This window comes from Dasypus novemcinctus, chromosome 29, assembly GCF_030445035.2.
Source record: "Dasypus novemcinctus isolate mDasNov1 chromosome 29, mDasNov1.1.hap2, whole genome shotgun sequence".
Taxonomy (NCBI): Eukaryota; Metazoa; Chordata; class Mammalia; order Cingulata; family Dasypodidae; genus Dasypus; species Dasypus novemcinctus.
This window is the reverse complement of record NC_080701.1, coordinates 13643818-13670897: the sequence shown is the minus strand read 5'-3', so window position 1 is coordinate 13670897 and position 27080 is coordinate 13643818. Positions and strand designations below refer to the sequence as shown.

Sequence of the window (27080 nt, the reverse complement as noted above, 5' to 3'; positions counted from 1 at the left end):
GTGAAAAGATACTGGGTATAAAACATACGTTTATGTTTTACACTGATAGGTGTAGCTAACGTCAACAGCATGCTTTCTATTAAATCTTTTTAAAAAAAGAAATGGAATTATTTTTATTAAAGTAGCTAAGTATAAACTTTACTATCATGACAATTATGTTTACAAAAATCTTATTAAAACAAGATTTCAAGAAACAAACACAAAGGGATAACGTAGCACCATTTTCCTTGTTAACAATCCTTGTCTATGCTAAATGTGACTTTGGGTTGATTTGAGCAGAATGTCTAAAATCAAAATCATAGAATTTCAGAACTGTAAGGAATGTTAGAGCTCTTTCATCTACCCTAGTCATTCTATTACTCATATTGCTAACAAATAATCAGAGGCTCAAAGATATTAAGTACTGGCCTAAGGTCCTACTGTATATTTGTACTAGAGCAGACCAGAACACAGGCCTCCAGGCTACTGCCTCTACTCTTTCATTACTATACCATTCACAAATACAGCCATAAATATACACAGGGACACATACGTATATACATAGTTTATAGTTAGCGTGCTCTCTGGAGCTACACTACCAAAGTTAAGTCATAGCTCAGGTACTTACTAGCTTTCTGACTTGAGGCAAGTTATTTAACTTACCTGTGTTTTTATTTTATCATCTGCTTTAAAGGTAAAATAATAGTTTCTATTTCTTGGGGGTATTGTAAAGAGAAAATGAGGCATTTTCAGGACTTGGGTATTGTCCTGAATGACATTGCAATGGCAGATACAGGCCATAATATATCTTGTCAAAACTTACAAAATTGTGTGGGAGAGAATGTAAACTATAATCCATGTTTACTGGCAGTGCTCCAAAATGTGTTCACAAATTGTAAAGAATGTACCATACTAATGAAAGATGTTGTTAATGTGGGAAAATGTGGGAGAGGAAGGGAACTGGGCATATGGGAATCTCCTATACTTTTTATATAACATTTATATAATCTAAGTATCTTATAAAAATTTTTTTAAAGTATATTTTTAAAAAAAGAAGAAATGAGTAACCAAACTAGGCCTGGCTCAAAAATATTAACTTTCCTTAAATTAGTTAATATCCAATCCTTTCCCTCAAATTTCTAACCAAAATATAAACACCATGACTTAGTATCCAGTCATTTTTCCCTGGTTTACTAATGGCCCTCCATATCTGCTAGGCATTATCTTTGGATAAGGAGATTGTACTGTCTATAAACTAATAACAACAAAAGCAGTAAATGTTGCCTATTAGCACTTATCAGACTCTAAAAATTGCTCTAACCTTTGCTTTCATGAGCAGAAAGAAATGTGACGGTGAGCAAGCCCCAGTTCTGGTTTGAAGCAATGAGATCCTTCCTGATCAGCAGGGAGCAACTGTCTCTTCCCTGCATGAGCAATAATCACTGTAAATACTGTGCATTGTGCGAATAAATTTACACTGTTTTGTTTCCATGGTAATGACCATGCACAGAAATAAATATCTCAGGTCCTTGGTACAAAGCATCTTTCTTTAAAGGAATTGTATTTCTTTTCAACTAAAACTCCAAATGAAGCCAAGTAACATTTTTTTAAAAAGCAGAATTAAAAACAAAATACATTATAGATTTTCAACAACAAATCTTTCATGATTTCTCACTCTGAGCAAGGCATCTCCATTAACTGCCTAAGTGTTTTTCTGGTTAAGTTAATTTTCCAACTTAATCCATTGATGGAGTAAAACTACATAGGATGAGAAAACTTCTCTAGAGAATTCAGAGACTTGGGCATCAATTTAAAAGGTGCACAATTTTAAAAATACACATACACACCCTCATCATTTACCAACCACAGATTTTCATTCTAATATCTCTAGACAATTCAATCTAAAAATACAAATTTAAAACTTTATGAAGAGAGTACTGAATAGAAAAAACATTAAACTGTCAGGAAAGTGGTATTCTCACCCTAATTCTTGCACAACTTAACAGTGTAACGCAAGGCAGTTCATTTAACTTTCTGAGACTCAGTATTCATAACTATAAAATAAGGTGGTAGAACCAAATGGTCTTTTTGCCAGTTCTAGCTCTAAGGGTATATTTTTACCTGTCACAGTAATAATTTGTTATGACTACCCTAGGAAACTAATGCAGATTTTGGTACCAGAAGTGGGGTGCTACTGTAATAAATACCTGAAGAAGGTAAGATGGCTTTGGAATTGGGTAATGGCAGAGGTTGAAAGAATTCTGAAAAGCATGACAGAAAAAGCCTGGATTGACTTGAAGAAACTGTTGGTGAAAATACGGAGGTTAAAGCTGCTTCTGGCAATGTATCTGATAGAAATGAGGAATATGTCACTGGAAATGGAGGAAAGAAAGTAACAGAAACTTGGTCACACTAAGTTCTACAGCTGAACTTATAAGCAATGAACTTGGATACCTAGCTGAGGAGATTTCAAGAAAAGTGTGGAAGGTGCAGCTTGGTCTATCCTTGTTGCTTAAAGTAAAATGCAAGAGGAAAGAAACAAATTGGGGTAGAAACCATTAAGGAAAAATGAACCAGTACTTGATGACTTGGGAGGTTCTGAGCCTATGTGTATTGCTAAAATTAGGAATTCATTTTTGAAAAAGCCTGCTACGGACATCAGGGATGTGGCTGGACAACCTTTTGTTGAAGAGATTAGGTGTGTGTCCCATGGATCTAAGCAATCATCTCAGAAGAAGCCAGAAAGTGAGATGGGGTTATCCAGGAATATCTGTAGAGAACTCTCATCTGAGGGTGCTGACCCCTGTAAATTACATAGGAGATTGATAAGGTTTTTTAAGAGTGTTATGCCAGAAGAAACACTACAAGCCTAGATGGAAAGCGATAGAGACAGGATGAAACAAAGAAAGAATGAATCCAAGAGCAAAGTGACAGAGGAAGAGACCAGACAGGATGAGGCCCCTGCCACCACTGTGGCCCTGAGGGCAGAACTGATCCCACCTCTGTAGCCACAGTAGGTCCAAAGGGGAGATCATTAAGCCGCAGAGGATAAGTCTCAGGTCTTGAAACCTAATGGAATTTACCCTATTGGGATTTTTGTTTTTGTTTTAGTCATTCTTTTTATATAAAAAAGTGAAATTTTAGATTACATGTTACGTAAAAAATATAGGGAATTCACATATGCCTCACTCCCTCCTCCTCCCACACATTCCCATATTAATATTCTCTTTCATTAATGTGATACATTTGTTACAATTGATGGACACATTTTGAAACAGTGTCCCTAACCATGCATTACAGCTTTTTTTGTTTTTGTTTTTGAATTTTTTTTAAACTTGCTTGGGATCAGTGAGCCCTGTATTCCTTCCATTTTCTCCCTTTTGGAATGAGAATGCCTATCTTCTGCCTGTACCACCATTTGTAATTTGGAGCAGAAAACTTATTTTCTAGTTCCACAAGTCTACATCTGAAAGAAATTTTGCTCCAAGATAGATCTTACCCAGACTCGCACCCATATCTGATTTAGCTAAGGAGATTTTGGTACTTTTTGAGTTGATGATATTTTAGATGAGATTTGGGACTTAGAGTTGATGCTCAAATGGGATAAGATTTTGGGAAATGTTAGGATGGGGTGAATGTATTTTGAACATGGAAAGGATGTGAAGTAAGGATATGAATTACCTACATAGGTATCAGGTACTGATAGATAAGATTAGAACAAAGAAAGCTAAAAATGTAATTACTTTCCATGGTATAAGATCCAAAGTTTCAGTTTCTGATAAAAGCAAAATCTCTGCCCCAGTATCTGATAGAGGGGAAAAAAATCCAATTCGGTTAATTAATTTCTTTTAAAAATCACAATTGGCAATTCTACCTGCTGGAAATGTCATACTCCTGTCTACCTTTCTTCACTCATTTCATTTCTGAATGCCAAATCTACTGCATGTCATTAAAATCTACCATATCCCCCGTAAGACAGAAATCTCCAGTGATACCTTCCAAGGACTTCTCCTATTTTTCCCAGCTATTAACAATCTCTCTTCAGAACTTCAATAATATTTTATATCTATTCATATGTCCCTTACTGCTTTCTATGCTACAGTATACTTTTTTCCCCCAAGTAACATCTACTATACTACATGATAAATTTACATCTAAATCAGCTTTGGATCCCCACAAAACATAGTTTAGTGCCTGACACAAAAGAGCTATTCAATAACTACTGGAATAGTCATAAACTCTAACTCAAAGAGTCTTAAATCCCTATGTTCTTCAAGTATGAAACAAGCCCATTGCCTCTGTTAAACATTTTAACTAAAATTTTTTAACCTCTCTCAGTTCCTCAAGCCAAAGAAGATCACAGCTACCACTTCAAAGTCTGAGAAAGTCATTTCTTGAGCTGTTATTCTTTTTCTTAAAATTTTTTTAATTAAACAAAAAAATTTTTAAGTAATAATACCTATATCAATAATATATTTCAATCAGAATAAAGAATTTGGCCAGAAATTAAATGCACAAACGTTCTGTTTGATGGTTTTACAATTAAGAAGGATGATTGAAACTACCAAGCTGCCTAGAGTTAAACCATCTTTTACCAATTCTGTTATCTAATTCTGGAGCCATGATGTTTTGGTAGTGCTTTGATAATGTGAACAGGAAAGAAGTTTCACTTAATCTACTCATTATGCAAACTGGAGACTGTGTTTCTGTTTTCCAATCTATAAAATTAAGATCATTGTATATCTTATCATTTATTCACATGAGGGTGTTTAAAGATTTCTATATGAACGCAAAATACTGAGATCCTGGGAGAGGCTGCAAAATTGTTTACACTATTTGGAAAACCCCTACATAAAGAGAGGAGAACCATGTGCCGCTAAAACTATACTTGATATATATTTATATATATCTTTTAACAAACTTTAGTAGTTCCTGGTTTAAGACCTTTATCATCTTACATATCAAAATTTTCTACAAAGACATTTACTTTTTCTACAATTAGGGTAGAATATTCATTAAATTCTCAAAGGGAGTACAATTATAATTTTTAAACAACATCCCAGTAGATACCAAGATCACTGAAAAGGGGAGAGAGAGGATAGGGGAGAAACTTGCCTTATTTTCACTTCAGTTAGTGTCTGCAAATTTTAGTTAAGTGGCCCTTTTTTAAAAAGTTTTACACTTTTATTTAGCAAGGGTAGTATAAAATTTCACAAAGGATAAACTTCTTAATTTAAGGACTCCCAGAAGAGACTGTCAGTATAAGTGGTCTGACTTGGTTTCCAAATAATAGGTGAAATCTGATCCCTCTTGTGACCAGTTCAAGTTAGTCTAGGATCCCACTTACACTTATTTGTTGATACTGGATATGGCTGGATTACACAAATTAAAACAAGGATAATTTTTAAAATTTTGCATTCAACAGGGAAATACAGGTTTAAAGATGACAGAGAAGAAGAAATTTTTCACAGATGTCAATTACATTTAAACTGTCCCTTGCAACTTAAATCTTTTATACAAAAATGTAGTATCACTCATAGCAACTAAAAGGCAATACTTCTATTTAATCTTTAATAAAACTTGTGATTTAAAAACAAAATTTTAACTCAATTCACAATCTATAAACATCAATGCCTGAAATGTTAGCATAAGTTTTTCTATATAGTTCATTTAAAATATCACCGAACTGATTAACTTATATGTACCTTTTTAATCAAAATAAAATCTCAGAAAATATTTACATGAAGCATTTGAGTATTTAACATATAAATGTTTACCTAAATGATTAAACAAACTTTACATACAAAATGAGATTTTTTTATCTCTACTTTAAAATATATTTATAAATACATACTTTTTCAAAGTATTTTATCTCCCACTATTGATTTATTCAACTAATATTAATGCAGACTTTTTTTTTTTAAGGTACCAGGACTGGGGATTGAAGCTGGGACCTTGTATGTGGGAAGATGGCACTCAACCACTGAGCCACATCGGCTCCCTGGAGTTGGTTTCTTTGTTCGTTTTGCTTGTTGTTTTGTCCTTCTTTCTAGGAAGCACCAGAATCGAACCTAGGATCTCCCTTGTGGAAAGCGGGCGCTCAGTTGCTTGAGCCACTGCCACTCCCAAAGTAGACTTTTTAAAAATTTTATACATAGCTTTCCTTTTACAGACTCCTAAATCAGGAATAAAACCATATAAACAAAAGAACTACAGAAAAAACTCAGTAAAAGAAAATAATTAAATTGGATTGACTATTAATTCACTGGTAAAGCAAAAAAACAACTTCCTTAGAATTTCAAATAATTCTGTTGTGAACCAGAATAAAGGAAGGAAAAATATATACCTCCAAATATTTTTACTTAACTTAGACATTTTTTAAAAAATCATTTAAATTAAAGTTTTGCTCAAAGAAACTTTCCAGGGCACAAAAAGACACAATTTTGTTTCACAATTGTGTCCCCTGACACAATGAAAGTTAACTTTTCTTAATTATTCTGAGAAAGCCCAGTCTAGGGATTCACCCAACTGCAATGTAATAAATTAATACAAGGCTTCCATACTGAGGTGCAGAAGGGAGCATCAGCTTGGGACATGAAAGCAGCAGCACATGTGAGACACAGGTTTTGTCAAAAGTAATGAATGCAGTGCTTAAATGGAACTTAATGTGACTCTCGGCGTTTCTAATAATGTACCTAAAGGCAAAGCTACCGTCACAATAGAGTAAACCTCTGAAGAAAATTGTAATAGGAGTAAAAGAATAACTATGAAGGCGATTCAGATATACTTACCGATCCTAGGAGAAGTAAAACTGGAACCCCAAATCCAAATTTTTCTCCCAAGGCGTCCACAGCAGATAATAGCTGGAAAGCTTGTGGACCGAAGTCCTGTGAAATATCATCTGAGTCATCAATGGAAAAGTAATGACCCAAACTAAAGGAAAAACAATAATATATTAATAAAGCTTAGCCGAGGCATGTAACTTCAGAAATAAAAAGAATCAGGGCAACAATTAGCCAACTAAAAAAACATCTCAAACTTGCCAGCTGCTTCAGAAGCTACAAGTAAAGTTCATGACTGCCAAATGCATGAGAAGTATTTAAAATATGAAAAATAAACTATAACATCACAAATATGTTATACTGATGGTTCTCAACCCTAATGCCCTAGAATCCAAGTTTCACTACAGATGCTTGGTCACAGACAAAGGAAAAGGAAGATCAAGCAAGCAGTTCCACTTGATCTATTATACAAAGGCTGAGCTTCTTAGTTAGATTTGGTATGAGAAAAAGTTCAATGCAAAACAAATTTTTTAAGTAAAGAAAAACATTATTGCAAAATATTACATAAAGATTAAATCCTTTCTTTTAAGTCTTTTAGAAGTTAAATTTCTAAGCAATCCTTCAGGTAGATTGGAAAACATCATTAATAAAACGAGAATTCTTCAAGTAGGTTGAGAAAAGGACCCCTTACAGCAGTAATTCTTAACCAGGGTCAGTGAGTTTGAATTGAAATTTTAAAAAAACCATTATTCTTGTGGGGACGTGTTGGTGCAGATGTTAAATAATACATGGTATAGTGTGGACTTAGTAAAGGGTCTATGGTTTTCGGCTGACTGGCAAAGGGGTCTGTGGAACAAAAAAGGTTAAGAACCCCTGCCTTAGAGAAAATGAACTAATACAGTTCAACTACCTAAGTTGCTTTCTTCATAATTAATATCTTTGAAATAGTCCTGAGAATATTTTCAATATTCGACATAATGTGTTTGGAAAAAATATGTTTAAGTTCATTCTATTTTAAATTTTTTAGTAGGATGCTTTATTCAATAATATTCTTTTCTAATAATAAGTATTTAAAGCTACCAAATTCCCTCAAAGTACTACTTTTGTCACAATTTACCAGATAATTTTAATTATAAAAAAAATTTTTATTCTATTTGCATTCCTTAGAAGTTTTATTTTAAATTTCCAAATGCATGGTGATTTCTTGTTTACCTCTTATTTACTTTTAAATCAATTGCATTCTTGTTAGAAAACATGATGTTGGATACAAATTCACTGAAACTTTTTGTAACACCCTTGTGGCCTAGGAGTCAGCAAATATTTTCTGTGAAGGGCCAGATAGTACATTTTTGTTTTTGTTTTTATGAGTCATATGGTCTCTGTCACAACTGTATCAACTCAATTATGTGAAAGCAGTCACAGATAATAATTTTTAAAGGGGGGGAGGGGTGTGGAATGCCTGTTTTCCAAGAAAACTCCATTTACAAAAACGGGCTGTGGACAGAATTTGGCTTCCGGGTCACAGTTTGTCAAACCCTGCTCTAGTACAATAATCAGTTTTTATAAATACTCTATGTGTTTGAGAAGTGTAGTCTCTAATTCAGTGCTAACTACCAGCAGGCTGCAAACAGAAAATAAGTGTGCTGAAGTGTTAATCACTTTAGATCTCAGGGTTCTGGACATGGGGCTCCAGCATCAGTCCACCATTCTAACTAATTTTCTATGTGTGTCATACAGTAAAAAAATGTTTGAGAAACACTGCTGTAATTATTTGGTAGAGGATTTTATATATTATGTATCCAGTAATTCAAACATGGTCTTTGTTGCCCAAAAAAGTTGCTGTAGTTCACAAATACTTTGATTACTTAACCTACCAATAACTGAAGATTACATTAAACTCTCTCATTTTGATGGTGGATTTGCTGATTTCTTCCAGGTGTTCTGTCAATTTGTGCTTTACATTTTTGGGGGTTTTTTGGGGGTTTTGGGGGGAGGGGTTTGAGGTACATAAAGCTGTTCTATTTTCTTCATTTTCCTAAAACTAGCTATTTTTAAATCATGTCAAACTTACAGAACAGGTGTAAAAAAATAACCCATATAGAGAACTCTAACATACCCACCTCCAGATACCCAGATTTACAATTTTAACATTTTGCCACATTTGATATAGATTCTATCCCTCTATCAATCCTTCTACTTATCTATTCATTTGCTGAACATTTGAAAGTAAGTTGTATACATCACGCGTTTTTTTCCCAAATTCTACTCAATTTATTCATTTTTTAAAAAATATTACATTAAAAAAATATGAGGTCTCCATTCACTCCCACCGCCCCCACCCCACCACTCCTCCCACAGTAACACTCTCCCCCATCATCATGACACATCCATTGCATCTGGTGAGTACATCTCTGGGCATCGCTGCACCCCATGGCCTGTGGTCCACACCATAGCCCACACTCTCCCACGTTCCATCCAGTGGGCCATGGGAGGACATACAATGTCCAGCAATTGTCCCTGCAGCACCACCCAGGAAAACTCCAAGTCCCGAAAATGCCCCACATCTCATCTCTTCCTCCCATTCCCCGCACCCAGCAGCCACCATGGCCACTTTTTCCACACCAATGCCACATTTTCTCGATTATTAACCACAATAGTTCATGAATAGAGTATCATTAAGTCCACTCTAATCCTTACTGTATTCCTCCTTCCTGTGGACCTTGGCTTGGTTGTGTCCATTCCACATCTATGTCAAGAGGGGGCTTAGATTCCACATGGATACTGGATGCAATCCTCCTGCTTTCAGTTGTAGGCACTCTAGGCTCCATGGTGTGGTGGTTGACATTCTTCCATTCTTCAACTCCATGTTAGCTTCCCACCAAATCAATGTCCAGACACCTCCTGCCCTGCAAAATCCCGAAACAGCCTGGTCCCGAAGAATTTCCAACGCTACCCAGCCGCTTCTTTGCAGGAGAGACTATCAGGTGCACTCACTCAACCACCATCTTGCCCCGCCCTCTACATCATGCTTCTTAAACACATTGCACTTCCATGCACATTTCCTAAGAACATTTATGTAAGCACCTGAAGTATGGTTATCAAGTTCAAAAATTTAATATTGAAAAAAGCTTTCTGTCTATATTCCAATTTTTTTCACAAGTCCCAATAATGTCCTTTTTGGCCTTTTCTCCTCCATTCTTAGATCTGGCCCATGATCAGGCACTGCATTTAATTGACATGTGTCTCTTTAGATCCTCTTTTTTTTATTCAATTGTGGAAAAAAACCTTCCCAGCTCAATCATTCCCAAGCATACCAGTCAATGGGATTAATCCCATTCACAATGTTGCACTACCTCACTTCTCTGCTACCAGAATTTCCCATCACCCCAAACAGAAACCCTGTACCCACTGTGCGAACTCCCATTCCTCCTCCCGTGAAAACTGTACTCTATTTCCTGTCTCTGTATGTTTGCACATTCTAGGTATTTCATAAAATAGAATCGCACAGTCTCTGTCCCTTTGTCTGACATGTTTCACTCAACATGATGTCTTTGAGATTGCTCCATGTAATGGTATGCGCATCAGGACTTCATTACTTTTTAAGGCTGAGTAATTTCCATTGTATGTATACACCACATTTTGTTCATCCATTCTTCAGATGGACACTTGGGTTACTTCAACCTTTGGGCTACTGTGAATCACAGTGCTATGAACACTGGTGTACAAATATCTGTCTGAATCCCAATGCTTAACTTTTTCAGGAACTACCAAACTTTAATCAGCAGTTGCGCTATTTTACATTCTCACCAACAATGTACAAGGGTTTGTATTTCTCCACATCCTCCCCTGCATGTGTTACTTTCTGTTTTTTTAATGGTAGACATTCTAGTGGATGTCAGATGATACCTCTTTGTGGTTTTGATTTGTCTTACCCTAATAGTTAATGATATTGAGCATCTTCTCATGTGCTTATTGGCCATTTGTACATCATCTTTTAAGAAACATCTAGTCAAGTCGTTTGATCATTTTGGGGTTTTTTAGGTTTTTTTTGTCTTTTTGTTGTTGTGTTTGATAGTCAACCTTTATCAGACATAGGGTTTTCAAAATTTTCCCTTATTCTGTTGGTTGTTTTGCACTTTTTTGATAATGTCCTTAGAGGAACAAAAGTTTTTAATTTTGATGAAGTACAGTTTATCTACTTTCTCTTTTGTTGCTTTTATAATTGGTGTAAAATTTGAGAATCTATTGCCTAATACAAGGTCCTGCAGATAGTTCCTTTAGGTTTCCTCTAAAAGCTTTATATTTTTAGCTCTTATATTTAGGTCACTGATCGATTTTGAGTTAATTTTTGTATATGGTATATACAAAAGATATACTTTCTTTTTTTTTAAATAATGTTTTCCCTTCAATTTTATTTTGTCTGTTTTTATTATTTTACTTTATTTATTTATTTCTCCCCCCCCGCCCCCACCCCCACCCCCGCCCCTGCCCCTGCCCCTGGTTGTCTGTTCTGTGTCCATTTACTGCATCCTGTTTGTCCGCTTCTGTTGTTGTCAGTGGCACGGGAATCTGTGTCTCTCTTTGTTGCTTCATCTTGTTGTGTCAGCTCTCCGTGTGGGTGGCGCCATTCTTAGGCAGGCTGCACTTTCTTTTGCGCTGGGCGTCTCTCCTTACGGGGCGCACTCCTTGCGCGTGCGGCACACCCCTGCGTGGCACGGCACTCTTTGCGCATATCAGCACTGCACATGGGCCAGCTCCACACGGGTCAAGGAGGCCCGGGGTTTGAACTGCGGACCTCCCATGTGGTAGATGGACACCCTAACCACTGGGCCAAGTCCGTTTCCCAAAAAGATACACTTTCATTCTTATGCGTGTGGATATCCAGTTTACCCAAAACTATCTGTTGAAGAGACTGTTCTTTCCACCACCAAGTGGGCTTCCTTGTCAACAATCAGTTGGCCATAGATGTGAAGGTTTATTTCTGTGCTCTCAATTTTATTCCATTGGTCTATATGTCTGTCCTTGTGGCTTTATGCCAGTACCATGCTGTTCTGATTACTGTAGTTTTGTAATAAGGTTTGAAATTGGTTAAGTGTGAATCCTCCAACTTTTGTTCTTCTTTTTCAAGATGGTTTTGGCTATTTCAGGTCCCTTGCCCTTCCATATGAATTTGATGATTAGCTTTTCCATTTTTTGTATGGAAGGCTATTAGAATTTTGACTGGAATTGTGTTGAATCTGTAAACTGCTTTCAGGAGAATTGACGTCTTAATGATATTAAGTCTTACAATCTATGAGCTCCTTTCTCCTTATGTTCTCACTTACCATTACATGGAAAACATCTTCACCCCTAGTAAGGGTTCCTGTTTTTAATATTACAGCTAGTCCATCTAGGTACATAATTAACCCAAATAGGTTTATCTTTTGATTTTATTTTTTAAAATAAAATAGTTAAATTGATTTTGCATTTATGCATACATAAATTTCTATGAATTTTAACACATGCACATATATTCAGATAACTGCAACCACAATCAGTTCACAGAAGAAAATCCATCATTCTAAAATACTCCCCTGTTCTAATATTTTGTAATTATACCCTTCCCCTCCACATAACTTCTGCCAACCACTTATCTATTCTCTATCCCTATGGTAAGTATGAGAGAATATAAGATAAATGCAATCATACTGTAGAATTTCTTCTTTTAAACGTTTGGTAGAACTTGCCATTGAAAAAATGTGGGCCAAGGAATTTTGCTTTCAGAGGTTTTTAACTACTAATTCAATTTCTTTAATAATTTTTGGACATTTTAGGTTACCTATTTCATTGTGGATGAGTTTTGTCATTTGGAGGTTTTCAAAGAATTGGTTCGCTTCATCTAAGTTACTGAATTTACATGCATTTAGTTGTTAATAGAATTCTCTTATTCTTTTAATGCCTGTGGGGTGTTTGGTGAAATTCCCTCTTTCATTTGCAATATAAGTGATCTGTGCCTCCCCCCTCTTTTTTCCTTGTCAGTTTTGTTAGAGATTGATATCAATTTTATTTATCTTTTCAGTGTAAGCTTTTGAGTTAACTGATTTTTACTATCGTTTTTATGTTTTCTTTTTCATTGATATATGCTCTTATCTTTATTACTTCCTTCCTTCTGCTTGTTTTTGGTTTATTTTCCGCTTATTTACTGTTTCTTAAGGTGGAAGCTTAATTATTGATTTTAAACCTTTCTTCTTTTGTAATATAAACATCTAATGTTATAAATTTCCCTCTCAGTATTGCTTTAGCTGCATTCCACACACTTTGATATACTGTATTTTCATTACATTCCATTCAAAATATTTTCTGATGTGCCTGGAGACTTTCTCTTTAACTCATGGATCATTTAGAAAGTGTGGTTTTATATTTCTAAGTATTTGGAGATTTTCCTGTTATCTTTCTGCTATTAAATTCTAATTAGTCTAAGTCCATTATTCTCAGAAAACATACTTTATCTGAATTCATTTTTTAAAAATTGACCCGAAAATTGCTCTATTTGGGGGAACATTCCATACGCACTATAAAAAAGAATTCTGCTATTGTTGGGCAGAATGTTCTATAAAAGTCAATTAGACCCAGGTCTTCTATTTCCATATGGATTGTCTATCTACAAGCGCTAGTGATTTCTGAGAGAAAAGTGTTTTTAAGTCACCAACTACAACATTTAGAATTTTAGATCTTCTTGGTGAACTGGCCCTTTTATCATTATGCAATGTATTTTTTGATCTCTAGTAACTTTCTTTGCTCTGAAGTGTTTGCTTTCTGATATTTAAAAAACAACTCTAGATTGCTTTTAATTAGTGTTTGCATGGTAGGTGGTTTTTTATCTTTTTACTTTTAACCTACCTGTACTATTATACATGTAGTGAGTTTTTTTGTGTGTGGACAATATATAGTTGGGTCATGTTTTTTAAATCCATTCTGACACGCTCACTCTTTTATTTGGTGTGCTTAGACCATTTATTGTATCGATTGATATGTTTAAGATTTAGGTCTGCTATTTTACTGTTTTATTTAAAATAAAACAATACTTTATCATATGCTTTGTCTTTCAGTTAAATTAATTCAATAATTTGTTCTAAAAACAATACATTTCATTCAACAGAAATTCAATTAAAATTAATCTGAAAATGAAGAGAAACAAAGACTTGTAGAATATCCAGCCATAAAAAAGAATCTTTACCTGGATCTGCAGTTATCACAGCATTTTTCAGTTCCTATAATACCTAAAGAAGCCTTTCGGAGTTGTTTGTCTTCAAAATGAGACAAGATGATTCTACCCAAGAGAAAATTGAAAATTAAATAAAAGAATAAAAATGTATATGTTAAATTCATTGCTGAAAATAATGAGGTGAAATCATCATTGATTGATTCACCTGGGATCTTATGACCTTGCTTCAGTTTACTCAGGCACAAAGAAGGTTGCCTTAAAAATCCAGGACTTGTAATGCCAACACCAAATATGCCTAATTATTTAGCAAATTTTTTTTTCTTAAAGGAGCACCATTCATAAATCCATATTGTTAACTGCTATAAAGTAAATAAATACATACTGTCGCCTGCAATGGTGGGAATGAAGATATTTTTCCATCTTTGCCATCATCTTTAATTTGTATAATCGAAACTTTTCATTGTGTATCTCACTAAGGAGGTGCCTGTCAATGAAAAGTACAAGAGGTATATGTAAAATTGTATTAATAATTTTTTTGCTTGGATTGTATTTGGCATAACCTGTACGACCCACACCCCTATCAAGATAATTAAAGTTTCCATTACCCAAGAAAGTCCCCTTATGCCCCTTTACAGTCAGTGCCCCCAAAGGAGGCAAGCATTTTTTTTTTATTTTTATGAAAATTAATTTGGAAAGAAATCTACCCATGTCCAAGAATCAATTATTTAGCTGTCTTTGAAGAATTATCATAAACCCTGAAGATTTTCAGTTTGATTTATATGACACATGCTTTCTGGCTTCCAGCAAAACCTTTACTCTATATTAATTTTTACCTTTTCCTCTCAAAAGTTTACTTTTTATTTAAATTCATTTTTTTATGAAAAACTAAAAGCATATATGTAAGGAATCCCAAAGAAGTTCACGACCCAAATATGAGCCTTTTTTCCCTATTAGCTTTTCAGAGGATTTCTCAGTCTTCCAAAACCATTTCTTTGCAGTCTTTTACTAAGCACTTATCAGGGAAATACTGATAGCCCATACAGAAACACACAATTTATGAGATGCCCGTTAAGTATCAGAATTAAGTTCCTTCCTCAAACAACTATAGCTGACAGTTTTTTCTCTAATTATTTATTTAATATTATTAAATATCATAGAAGTGAAGCGGATGTGGCTCAACTGATAGAGCATCTGTCTACCATATGCAGGGCCCAGGGTTCAATCCCCAGGGCCTCCTGACCCATGTGGTAAGCTGGCCCACGTGCAGTGCTACTATCGTGCACAAGGAGTGGCGTGCCACGCAGGGGTGTCCCCATGTAGGGGCCCCACACACACAAGGAGTGTGCCCCATAAGGAGAGCCACCCCACATGAAAAAAGCACAGCCCGCCCAGGAGTGGCACCGTACACACCGAGAGCTGACGCAGCAAGATGATGCAACAAAAAAACGATGCAGTTTCCCAGGGCCACAGGATAATGCAAGTGGACACAGAAGAGCACACAGGGAATAGACACAGCAGACAGGAGGAGGGAAGAGAAGGGGAATAAATAAAATCTTTTTTAAAAAAAATATTAATGACCATTTTTAACATACATACATATATACATACATATCATAGAAGACTTTCTAAACTGTTAATCATTTCTAGGTTGTGAAGAAATTCCGTGAATATCAGAGATCAGATGATAGCAATGCCCCCAAAGGCTTTGCACATCATTCCAAAAATAAATATAATTCTGGACTGAACAGATTTCAAATAATTCAATAGAAAATAATAACCTACCTAAAGGGTTTAAGTGATAATACTGATCTTCATCAATATGAACCTCACTCACTAATACTTCGACTATCCAACCTTCTGACTGACTGAAATCTCTCTGTACAATTCTGAAGGATGACACAACTGGGACTCATACTTTCTCTAGGATGTTTAAATGTACAAAAGTTCTGTTATTCCACAGCATTCTTGTTATCTGACACCACAAACCACTATGCCCTTTGATGTAATTTTCCCAAAAGTTTCTTCCCACTGTTGACGCAAGTTCTTAGGTTAGAAATCTAAGACTTCCTAGCACATGGACATTAAAAATCAGTTCCTCCTAAATAAAAACAAAAAACAAAAAAAATAAAAGAGGAAAAAAATCAGTTCCTCTTTGGCTTTATTTGGTTTGATTCTTTAGCTTATCTCCTCTCCTCCATTAGAAAGAATAAGGAAATCTACAAATGTCACATACTCTAGGAACTTGATCTTTCCATATTTGGTCCTAATAGCCTCTCTTTAATATCATCCCTATCAGTAACAGGTTCAAGAAAATAAAATTACAAGTCTCTAAAGATAAATCAAATGAATATATATTTTTCCTTGGGCTCTATTAAAACAATGCAAAAGTACTTAACAGAATAAAAGAAATTAAAAAATAAGATCTAAAAACAATACCACAAATAGAATATAGTTGGATCCAGTGATTTACTGAATCAATATTTTTTTGCAAATTATTTGACTATCCAACCTTCTGACTGACTGACATACCTCTGTACAATTGTCAAGGATAATACTTAACTAGGATACTTTGGTTAAGATAATAACAAATACAGGTATTAGGACTTTGCCGAAGAACAGCTTCTACAACAGAAATATAAAATTAAATGTCCACATGATCATTAGACAAGTTTCTTCTCTTCAATCAAAGAATTCAAGGATAGGACAGTTTCTAAAAGTTTTTGTGAATAATAATGACCTTTTTGTGGAAAATCAGAAACTCCATTTAATCTAAAACGTTTTTTTCTAGGAGAGGCTTTGTTACCAGGACAATACAGAATCCATCCTCAGTCCTTCTTCAATTTTTAAAAATTCTGATTAAACCTATAGTTTTATTTTCCTTAGGATCAATGTAAAGAACAGACTAAAAATTCCAAGTATGTGTTTTTTGCACCTCTATTTGATTAGTCATCCCTGTTACTTACTGCAAAACAGGACGTATACCTATGGATGAACCTGCATAAGCCACAGCAGGCTACTAAAGTGTCCAGGACCTTTAGCATAACGCACAAATAAAATGAGCTGGCTAGAGTCAACTTATGCTTAGCATCATCTCAAATTTATTAGCAGCATGCCAAACTATGGCCTATCCCAATTCTTTTAGTTTATAAAAAGCTTGACATAGACACTAGTGTCAAAAGGAAGACAAGAAGTGTGTCTACAAGAAGAGGATGATTTTATTGTCTCTATGTTAAGAAGCAAAAACTACTGACGACTCCTAGAAAAAAATATATATAATTTAAAGCAAACATGTTTGTCTAATTAATTCCCATTCTTCTTTTAGATCTCAACATAATCATTACTTCCTCAAGAAAACTTTTACTGAATTTTTTAACTTAGTAAGCACCACTGCACTCTCATTTTGTATTCACCATTCAATTTAATTTTTTTTCACAGCACTTAAAACCAGCTGTAATTTCACATATATTTGAATGATCCTTTTATAAAACTTTTGGTTACTGAAGTTTTTGAACTCACAAAAAAGAGAATAGTAAAACAAAACCTATATACTCATAGTTATGGGATTCTTTGATTAAGATCTGCCATCCCACCATATCATAAGATGAAGAAGGTGCTAGATCTGTTTTTACTCACCATGGTACCTCAACACATAGCATAGTGCTTAAAACATAATGGACACTCAGAAAAACATTGTTAATAATGGCGAAAAAAAATTACATCAAGTAGGTACTCTCTTATCATTTTAAAATGAGTTACTATGTCCATTCAAGAGCTTAATTTGCTCAGCTACTTGGAGGTGTATTCTGCAAATACCTCAGTTGGTCACCAGATTTAGATTTTATTCTGAGTTCCACCCCCCCCCCCCCCGCCCCATACATGAGGGGAATCAGTTGGTAAATTCTATCCCCCAAATTTTGCAAGATGAAATTTTCGTTTCCCATATAATCCCACAGAACTTAAATGGCAACAAAACAGTTGTTTAGTATTTAAGAATGGTTTTGCTGTATAAATATAGAACATACTATATATTTTTCATAATCAGTCAATCAGTACAATGCAACATGATTATTCCTAATCAAAGAACCAAATTTTAAAGACCAACAGTTAAATAAGGATTTGCAGACGTTTCTTGGAATAATCATCATTGTAGCCTGGAATAAAGAACCAACAAAATCAAAGGAATGTGAACAGTAACTATGACTGAAGGCCTGTCACAAATTGAGAAGATCAGAGGAGAAAATAAACCGATCACTAAGGCACAACACTAGGAATGCATTCCATAGGCTGGATTTACACACCCAAGTATAGTCCAGATTTAGTTAATTGCTCACACTAAATGGGATATAGCTAAAATTAGGTCATTGCCTCTGTGAGGCAACATAGTTACCACAAATGTTTCTCTTAGATGTCCGCTGTTTTGTTTTGACATTACATGTATTTTTACAAATTACTTTAAATTTAGATCCTGCCTCAAATAATTTTAAAGCTTATATGGAAAGAAAGAAAAACTGCAAGGGTTAAAGCAATAAATATTTTTACCTATTTAATTTAATATCAGCTGGAGCCCAGAGTACTTGACAAGAACTTTGGAGTCCATCACGGCCAGCTCTACCAATCTCTTGGTAATATGATTCCATTTCCTTGGGGGCACCATAATGAATTACTTTGCGAATGTCAGCTTTATTAATGCCCATCCCAAAAGCTATAGTAGCTACGACACACTGAAAAGAAATAACATATTCGACAGCGACATTTAGAAGAAATAAAACTTTACATTTATACCCTTTGATAGGAATACTCACTAACTAAAGTCCCTGGCATAAAACTGAACTTAAAATAATTTCAACCAATCATGTACAGAGTAAAAGGTTAACTGACCAATTTACAAATTAAAGATTAATGACCAGAAAATGGGATTTCTGCTCACTCCCTATAAAAAGTAGTAAAGTTCTCTAATTACCTATTAATACCAAGCACAAAAGAGGCTCTTAAAAATACTTATTACATTAAATGAAACTTTGTACTATTATGAAATTTAAAGTACCCTTATCTGATTGTACAGCATTTTCTAGAATTATCCTAAGATGGAAGCTTCTCACTAAACATGGTAGAATGAGACATGAATTGATCTCTTCATTTTTAAGAGGCCAAAAGTGATAGTATAATATGCATGAACCTACTGACATGAATTTAACACAATTGTGCAAAAATTTAGAGAAAAATTACACAGATGGTGAATGTATTCCATCAAGATGATGGAAACCCTCAAAGTTTGCATTTGAGAACATTCAATGCAAATGTTTAGCTTTCAAAATCTTGCAAAGTCGGAATATACTGGGCCACTTGCCAGATAAAACAGAACACCTGATGTCAGTCAGCCTAGAACGGCAAAATCAATATTAATTTATTAATTTTCATGATGTAGATGAAAATTTGTGACATCTTGCCATAGAAAGGGAAAATAAAGCCACACACATATATATATACCCTTTAAGAAATTACATATAATTAGTGGTGACTGTGAGGTTCATAAAGCCATATTGTAAAGCATTAGTATTTTAATCATGCTGTGTCCCAGCAGGAAAACAAGATGCTTTAATAGTCTCATCACAACATCACATGGATAAAGTTTGTACTCTCTCATGTCTTCAGAGGATTTTAATCTAAATGGATAATATACCTATATATATATATATCAATATATCAATGATAAATATCAAACCATTTATCATTACTGATGATAAATAGTAACATAGCAAGATGAAAGGAACCGTTGGTCAGAAAGTAGTTTGAACACTGATTGTTAATATTCAGTAGCAGAAGCTAGAATATATTTCATCTGGCAAATTTCAAGCTATTGAGATAAAAGAATAAAAATATTAGCATCCAAAAGTTTGGTTAAAATCTCTAATCTAGGCCACTGTTACAGCTGTTCCTATATTTAGGAGAGGAAGAAAGAGAATAGATGCTTTCTGGCAGGTATGCATTACATCATGGCTATGTATAGTAAACTCGGAGTCACAATTAAGGGATAAGTTGTTGAGCAATGTTTGCCTGGGTCATTAACAATTATATATGACAAGGAGGGCTGAATAGAGGGAATGGATGACCTATTTGTTCAGAAAATGCCAGAAACACATAGTAAGTGCCCAATAAATATTAGCTTTAAAAAAAAAAAAGTTCATCCCTTAACATGAGAGGAGGACTATTCCACTGATTTTCCATGACAGAACGTGTACATGGTTTTAACAGTGTGAAGTTATTGATTTAAACCTACTCAAAGGGCTTGAATTTATATCTTCCCAAATATACTGCATAATACCTACTGTACCAGCTCAGTCATTACAGGAACCTGAGCTGCAGTACTTCAAAATAATTTTGTTGATACCCTTCCCTTTTTTAAATTATCTCCATCAGATCAATCCTACTTAATGCTGCCAGTCTAATGGTTCTGGAATAGTTTTTCTTGCTCAAAAACAACACCTATCACGGTGGTTTACAAACTCTATTCCATAGAGCTCTAAGGGTTATAGGGCACTCACAGGAACTGTCTTGGAGATGGAGAGGCTCTTGGAATTCCTTTCTTTCATGTCAACTTGAACCAGAAATGTTCTACTTTAATCTGTTTTACCTATAGATAAAAATTCATCTAAGGCTAAAGTACACTGAAAAATAAAAACCTATGGGCACATCACAACAATCCAAGCCTACCTCCTTCCAAGTGTTAGGGCCTTCTGTAACCTGTGAACCAACACATTCTACTTTGTTCCTGTGTGTTTCCAACAGTTCTGCTCTGCCTCTTTATGCAGTCTGCATGCCATTTCTACTCCACACTCCCTTTCCTACAACCATTCCAAACTCACAATTTTCTGAACCCAGCACGCTCTCTCACCACATGTGCTGATTTTTCTTCCAGGAACTCTATGCATAATTTCTTTTCCCTCATCACCTACTGGCCTTGCATACTTGACATCCTCTATTTGCATGTTCAGACTGGACTCAAATTACATCTTCCTGGGATGGACAATCCATATTCCACAGCCTACCATGACAGGGCCTGTGTTCCCTAAGTACTATGGTCCAGGTTGCTACTTACACTAGTTTGTAATAGTTTGCTCACATACCTATCTCTCACATTACACTTTGATTTCTTTGATAAGAAGGTCTGCTTTAAGTCCCAACACAAAGAAGGTATTCAATAAATTCTTGGTAAATAAATATTTGAGGATTCTCTCTTTCTGCTATGGGGCAGAGAAAGTAATGATGATTAATCCTCACACACACCTGAATTTCATCTCTCATGAACCTGTGATGAATCTCTCTCCTTGATTTAATACTCATGCCTGCATGGTATGTTTCACAGGCTAACTTCAGTTTCTTAAGTTCAGCTGTAACTTGTTCTGTCATTTTTCTGGAAGGACAATAGATGATAGTTGGACCTTCAAATTCCCAGGCAGAACTAAAGAAAAAGAACAAATATATTATAGGCTTCAGATCAGTCTGTGTTTTACCTTAATTTTCCCTTTCTGCTTTTTAAGTAGAAGACAAAAGTAAAAAGCAAAATGGAAAATACTGAATAGAAATCTAAAACTTTATAGAAAACAATATGGAAACGATTTTAGGCTTCCAAAACATTTTGTTTATTTTAGCAGAAACTTTGATAAAAATTTATAAGTTACTGATATATAAACACTTTTGGGATTCAAAGCACTAGATTAACCATTAGTCTTAATTTATATGAAAGTTAAATGATTATTTACATAGGAGTATTTGTAAAACTTATGTTACATTATTCTTATTCTCTCTTGTGATTATAAAGTTCAGTTTCGAGGTCTTTTTACTAAAAAAGCCAAAGAGTTTTCTTATAATATGGAAAGACTGTTTTTATAGTTCAAAGAATTATTTCCTAGTAATCATGACACTATGAATGTTATACAAAATGATACCTGTTAGGTTTATTGTAAAAACACATGATTATTTACTTAGAAGCATAAATGACAATTTCCATAAAACATAGATCTAATTCCTGAATGTATTCATTTACATAAATACATTCATTTATATTTAATATTAAAAGGCTGTACCAACTATTTTAAATGTGGGACATGTTATTTTGTTTAACTTTAAATGACTAGGACCTATAGAAAGCATGCTTACTCTCCCCCTTAATCATAACTCTTCTTGGAGGATTTAAAATGACTGTAAAATCTTTTTTTGCCTTTTAAAAAAGCCATTTCCACACTAAATATCAATATCTTGCATGGTAATGAAAGCCAGGTAGGCTAAAGGGGCTGCCCTTTATTCAAGAGGAATTAGAAAGCCAATGGTAAGGAACTGTAAGACTTACTAGGATTATGTTTTTGGATGGGAAATCTGGTAGTTGTGGATAGAAAGAAAAAGGGAGCACAAGGGAGGACGGAGATCTGTTAGGAGAGAGTATATTAGTCTGGGCTAAAAGTAATAAGGAAGGACCTCAATTAGCAGAAAATGGTGAGAAGAAAACTTTTGCATAAGGTATTTTCAGAACAGTGTTAAAATGACAGAGAAGGGAAGCGGACTTGGCCCAAAGGATAGGGCGCCCACCTACCACATGGGAGGTCTGCAGTTCAAACCCGGGCCCTCCATGACTCGTGTGGAGCTGGCCCAAGCACAGTGCTGATACGTGCAAGGAGTGCCGTGCCACACAGGGGTGTCCCGCGTAGGGGAGCTCCATGCGCAAAGAGTGTACCCTGTAAAGAGAGCCGCCCAGTGCAAAAGAAAGTGCAGCCTGCCTAAAAATGGTGCCACACACACACAGAGCTGACACAACAAGATGACACAACAGGAAGAGACACAGATTCCCGGTGCTGCTGATAAGGATAGAAGCAGTCACAGAATAACACAGCAAATGGACACAGAGAGCAGATAACTGGGAGAGGGGGAGAGGGGAAAGAAATAAATAAAAAATAAATCTTTAAAAAAAAAAAAGCTAAGGAAAGTTTCTTTGCGTACATATAAAATGCCTGTAAACAAATCATTCCACGTCAGAGAAATGAAAATATGTAGCTTACTGAAGAGTTATAGGAATTAAACAAGATCAATTATATAAAGTGCCTATAATACACTTTGGCAAAATGATACAGGCTCAAAATTGTTTATTATTTATAAGACTTTTAAAAAACTCCCTAATATTCAAGCTAATCATGTAATTAGTGAACTAGATATAATTCAGATGACATTCATTTTATTGTTTTTCAATTACTAAAATTATGTCATGTTCAAGTAACAGTATAAAATAGGTGTTCTTAACCTTTTTTGTTCCACAGACCCCTCTGCCAGTCAGGTGGAAACCACAGACTCCTTACTAAGTCCACACTATACTGTGCATTATATAATAAATATATCACACCCACACCAACACGTCCCCACAAGAATAACGTTTTTTTTAAATTTTCAATTCAAGTTCACAGACCCCTGAACTCTTAACCCTTGGTTAAGAACCCCTGATAGAATATACAAATATTAGAATTAGTTTCTGCCTTCAAAAAATAGACTCTTTCCTCAGTCACTGAACTGATTATATAATATCACTCTTGACATGAACCAAAGCCAAATCTGAAGTATGCTAAATATGCAACACAAGGAAATAATAAAAAATAAAATAAACTTTTTTTAAAAAGAAGGAAATTGTTACCAAAATTCATCAACCATTAATTCCTCACCTTGTAGTTTTGATAAGAAATTGCTTCAGATCCTGAAGGATATTTCCTGTTTTTCGCCCAACTTCTAAGTACAAATTTGGACGATCAAAGCCAGTACACGTAATCTGAGGATTCTTCAGTTTTAAGCAATGAACAATGTCTTCTCGGATTGAAGAACTTGCAGTAGCAGTGACTGCAACAATTGGAACCTGAAAGAGGTAAAACTGATTTTTTAAAAGAGAAGAGAGCTCATTAATTTTCAACATTTCTACTACTTCTCATGAAGAGACTAGCAAGACGCCTACAGGAGGTAGTGTAAAAAATGCAACTTTAAAATTACTCATTTTTTAAAAAGAAAAAACACTTCTGACTTGCTTTTCAGCTTTACTTTTTTGAAAATTGGGAATCATTCAAATAAACCTAAATCCATAAGGGTTTTCAAATACAACCCACCTTGTCTTATTAAATTAAGCCTACCTACTACCTCTCCATTATTTGTAACATTTATTACATTTGTAATAGTGCTTTTACAAGTAGAAAGTATGCAATGCAATGACTTATTTCTGATCAACCTATAATTCGCCAATTATAAATGTTTTAATTCACTGAAAAGCTATCTACACAAAGCAATGAATTCTTTTTTTCCCTCCTACATTAGATATATCCGTTTATGACTTCTCAGGTCTGAGACAAAGCTCCCCGATGACCTGAAACCTTTCTGCGTTCTATTAAGTTAATCATGGCATAATATATTTAAAATGAATGGATAAAATGACGCATATATTATTAACCGATTCCTTGAGCAACCAAGTAATGTTCTACTTTTAGTCGAAGAAAAGTCTTCTTGACTGGACTAGCAACAGAAGAAGGTACAGAGGAGTTTTTTAAAAACATGAATATGTTATCCTTTGGGAAGTTTAAAGCAAGACAACAAAATACCTCCCATAAAACTAAATTTAAATTTTCTTTGTACCTGTTACCGTAGGGAGTTAAAATCAACTATTATTTCACAATCAGAAGGAAAAAAAAATCTTCAATTGTTTCTAAATCATCAGCTATTCTGTTTCCAAGAAAAAAACTTTCTTTAAAATACTCTTCTTGACCCAATACAGATAGAGTTTAGCAATATCCTCATAAAATAACTCTTCAGATATACCGCATCTACCTCATAAGCCAGTTTAGGCAAGTGTGTGTGTGTGTGTGTGTGTGTATGAAAATTTGTGTGCAATTTAACAATTTGCAAAGAAGCAAGTATAGTTTGTGACCAAACAAGTTACAATTTACTAAAAAGTATAAACTACTTTTACAATCAACACTGCTTTACTGAATTAACAATTTTCTCAAAACTCATGTAAAAAAAAAAAATCAAGTCTGGGAGTGATTTTTTTTAAATTTAAAAAGAAAAAGTCAAAGCCAATGTGACCAAGTAACTAGCATCATTTTGCATTCTGCATTCTTAAAATTTAAAAATCATATTAATATGTAACCCCAAAATTAATTCAATCATAATGTTCTCTGAATTTGGAGAGTGCCTGCTTAACAACTTATAGATGAGAAGGCCAATTTATAAAGGATTTAGTTGCTCTAATCAGGCCTAAATATAGATATATCTGTGTTAAATACATATACTAACAAATGTAAGGCTACGAATAAGGAAACTTTAAAAATTAGAAGGTCTTAGGAAACACACATTTCACTTACAACAATATAACACTTTCATCAATTTAAGTACTTTAAAAAATTTATAAATGCACTAATAAAATATTTGTTTAACTGCATATGGAAATACAAACAAAATTTTTCAGGATTCAGCCTATGAGAAAAGAGGGTTTGCTTTGTTTCCAAGCAATATAAGTAGGAATAGATAGACAATGTATTTATGACAATAATGAACTAAGCATGAAACATCTTCCAGAAGTTAACAGAAAAATCACGCAAAGCAGCAAAATAGTAGTGAAAAAAAAAATATGGCTTACAAGCAAGCTGTGGGATCCTGAGCAAGTATTTAACTCTCTAAGTTTCTGTGCCCTCATCTATAAAATGGCAACAGCAACAATACCAAGGTCATGGATGCTTTTATGAGGATCAAATGAGATCAAAAACATAAAGTGCTAAGCTTAAGGCATGGTGCCCAGTCAGTACTCAGTAAAGTTCAGCTATTATTGATAATGCTAACAACTGAAAAGACTTCTAATTCAGGAACTCCAGAGGCATGGGCTCTTATCCCACATTTGTCATTGATCTTTGGCAAGGGCTAACTTCTCTGGGCATCAGTTTCTTTTTGTTTTTGCTTTGTTTTTTTTGTTTTGGTCAAAAACTGAGTTGGAGAGGACTGCATGATTTCTTAGGTCTTCCAACTTAAAAGTTATATTACGGTACCACCAGAAACTCCCTATACCAATGACCGATCAATAAGGCAAATCATTACAAATTCACTTTTGCTTCCAACATTTTAGAAAGCCATAATTAAGAACATAGCTTCAACAATTAAAAAATAGAATGAAGAGAGAAAAAAATATCAAAATTAAAGAAACATTTCTTCATTACAGCATGAGAAATTTATTAAAACATTTTACCACATTTACTATGTATTTTACATTAGATTGCAATATTCTTCCACAAGGACCATATCCAGATTTGATTGTTCAAAACAAATTTTTAAAAAATTAAATACAAATGGCCCATAATACAGTGGTAAATTTTCTAAACACCGTGACTTCTCTAAATTCCTAAGTGCTCGTATATGCACATTCATTTCCCTAGAGGTTTATGTTTTAGTCAGACTTCATGAATAAACTGGTAGTAATCTTTCAGCAATGCAATAGGATGTTTATAACAAAAGTTGTTGTTATCTAAAGTTATTTCAGGACTGAAATGAATTGAAAAGCGCTTGATTTAAGACAGCCAGTTCCTCTATTTTCTTTGAAGCTTTCAAGCATTTCTTAATATTAAAACATAATACGGGGAAGCAGATGTGGCTCAACTGATAGAGCATCCGTCTACCACAGAGGAGGTCCAGGGTTTGGTACCTAGGGCCTCCTGGCCCATGCGGTGAGCTGGCCCATGCGCAGTGCTGCCGCCCTCAAGGGGTGCCGTGCCATGCAGGGGTGCCCCCCGCTTAGGAGTACCCCATGCACAAGGAGTGCACCCCACCAGGAGAGCTGCCCCATGCAAAAAAAGCGCAGCCCACCCAGGAGTAGCACCACACACACGGAGACCAGACACAGCAAGATGACAAAATAAAAAGAGACAGAGATTCTCAGTGCCTCCTGACAAGAATGCAAGTAGACACAGAAGAACACACAGCAAATGGACACAGAGAGCAGACAACGGAGGAGGGGGAGAGAAATAAATAAAAATAAATCCTTAAAAAATACAAATAAATAAAATGTAATGTGTAGGGAAGCAGATGTGGCTCAAGTCACAGGGCTTCTG

The 27080-nt window shown here is 34.8% G+C and overlaps 1 protein-coding gene across 7 annotated transcripts in view; it reads right to left on the bottom strand.

The window, feature by feature from the left end:
• WRN (WRN RecQ like helicase) overlaps positions 1-27080 on the bottom strand; it is a 186284-nt gene that overhangs the window by 31547 nt on the left and 127657 nt on the right. For all 7 annotated transcript variants that reach the window (XR_011647751.1, XM_058290102.1, XM_058290105.1 and 4 more), the window contains exons 18-23: positions 23667-23854; positions 21250-21424; positions 18505-18686; positions 14348-14449; positions 13978-14070; positions 6771-6912 (exon numbers count right to left, since the gene is read on the bottom strand). Coding sequence is in view for 6 of the 7 variants with exons in the window: in XM_058290102.1 (XP_058146085.1) it covers positions 6771-6912; positions 13978-14070; positions 14348-14449; positions 18505-18686; positions 21250-21424; positions 23667-23854 (882 nt within the window). In the remaining variant the exon portion in view is untranslated. The remainder of the gene's footprint in view (positions 1-6770; positions 6913-13977; positions 14071-14347; positions 14450-18504; positions 18687-21249; positions 21425-23666; positions 23855-27080) is intronic.